Source organism: Sphaeroforma arctica, assembly GCF_001186125.1.
Source record: "Sphaeroforma arctica JP610 unplaced genomic scaffold supercont1.3162, whole genome shotgun sequence".
In the NCBI taxonomy this organism is placed as follows: domain Eukaryota; class Ichthyosporea; order Ichthyophonida; genus Sphaeroforma; species Sphaeroforma arctica.
This window is the reverse complement of record NW_014037396.1, coordinates 1-1,474: the sequence shown is the minus strand read 5'-3', so window position 1 is coordinate 1,474 and position 1,474 is coordinate 1. Positions and strand designations below refer to the sequence as shown.

Sequence of the window (1,474 nt, the reverse complement as noted above, 5' to 3'; positions counted from 1 at the left end):
ATAATATATATATNTATATATATATACACACACACACACACACACACACACACACACATATATATATATATATATATGTATATATATATATATATATATACATATATATATAAAACTAAAATATACATGGACATATAGTAGGTACGTTCAACTGTACATTGTATAGATAAAACTGGGCAGTCTGCGCCGGCCACAGTATCCAGCAGTACATTATACACACCCACATAAACATACATCCATACAACACACATAAACATACACATACTTCCATACAACACACACAAATATACACATACATCCATACAACACACATCAACATACACATACATCCATACAACACACATAAATATACACATACATCCATGAAACACACATAAACATACACATACATCCATGCAACACACATAAATAAACACATGCATCCATACAACACACAAAACATACACATACATCCATACAACACAGATCAACATACATCCATACAACACACATCAACATACACATATATCCATACAACACACCACAACATACACATACTTCCATACAACACACACAAATATACACGTACATCCATACAACTCACATCAACATACACATACATCCATACAACACACATCAACAGACACATACATCCATACAACACACATAAATATACAAATACACCCATACAACATACATCAACATACACATAAATCCATTCAATACACATAAATATGCACATACATCCATGCAACACACATCAACATACACATACATCCATACAACACACTTCAACATACACATGCATCCATACAACACACATAAACATATACATACATCCATACGACGCACATCAACATATACATACATCCATACAACACACATCAACATATACATACATCCATACAACACACGTACACTTGTACATTCACAGTCAGCCCTAGCACATACCGTTCTTGGCCTTGTAGGCGTTGTGGTGGTACACTGCCAGATGAAGCATGAGGCCGTATGAGTTCTGGGGAATGCTGAAGGCGAAGTCATCGTTCCACTGGGGATTGCAGCTGTTGACCACTTTACTGTACTTGAATGTGTGCGCACGGGAAGGAGCTTCACCCATCTGGTATAGATTGCCCTGGACGAATGCGTTGCACGTGCTACAATATACGAGTAGGTATATACGTACATACATGCACACACACATGCAGATATGCGATACACACACACACACATATATATATATATATATTTATATATATATATATATGTGTGTGTATGCGTACAAATATGTGCACATACATTCATGCATGCATAAATGCATATATACATACATTTGAGGTACATGGACACAGACACAGGGGTGTGAAGATGTGGAATCAAAAGTGAGTATAAAGCATGCGATCATAGTGCTTGTTAATTTGGTGTATCTGAAAAGTGTGCCTATATTTCTTGTTCTACTTACACATACACGTAGCTATGTAAGTGTAAAAAGTTATGC

At 35.9% G+C, this 1,474-nt stretch overlaps 1 protein-coding gene across 1 annotated transcript; it reads right to left on the bottom strand.

Annotated features, from left to right (window-relative positions):
• Positions 1 to 930: 930 nt before the first annotated feature.
• On the bottom strand, positions 931 to 1,096 carry SARC_13337 (hypothetical protein; the record flags this gene model as incomplete). The annotated part of the gene is made up of 1 exon (XM_014292531.1): positions 931 to 1,096. A coding segment is annotated over one exon (166 nt), but the record flags the coding sequence as incomplete, so codon positions are not given.
• Between the last annotated feature and the right edge of the window lie 378 nt (positions 1,097 to 1,474).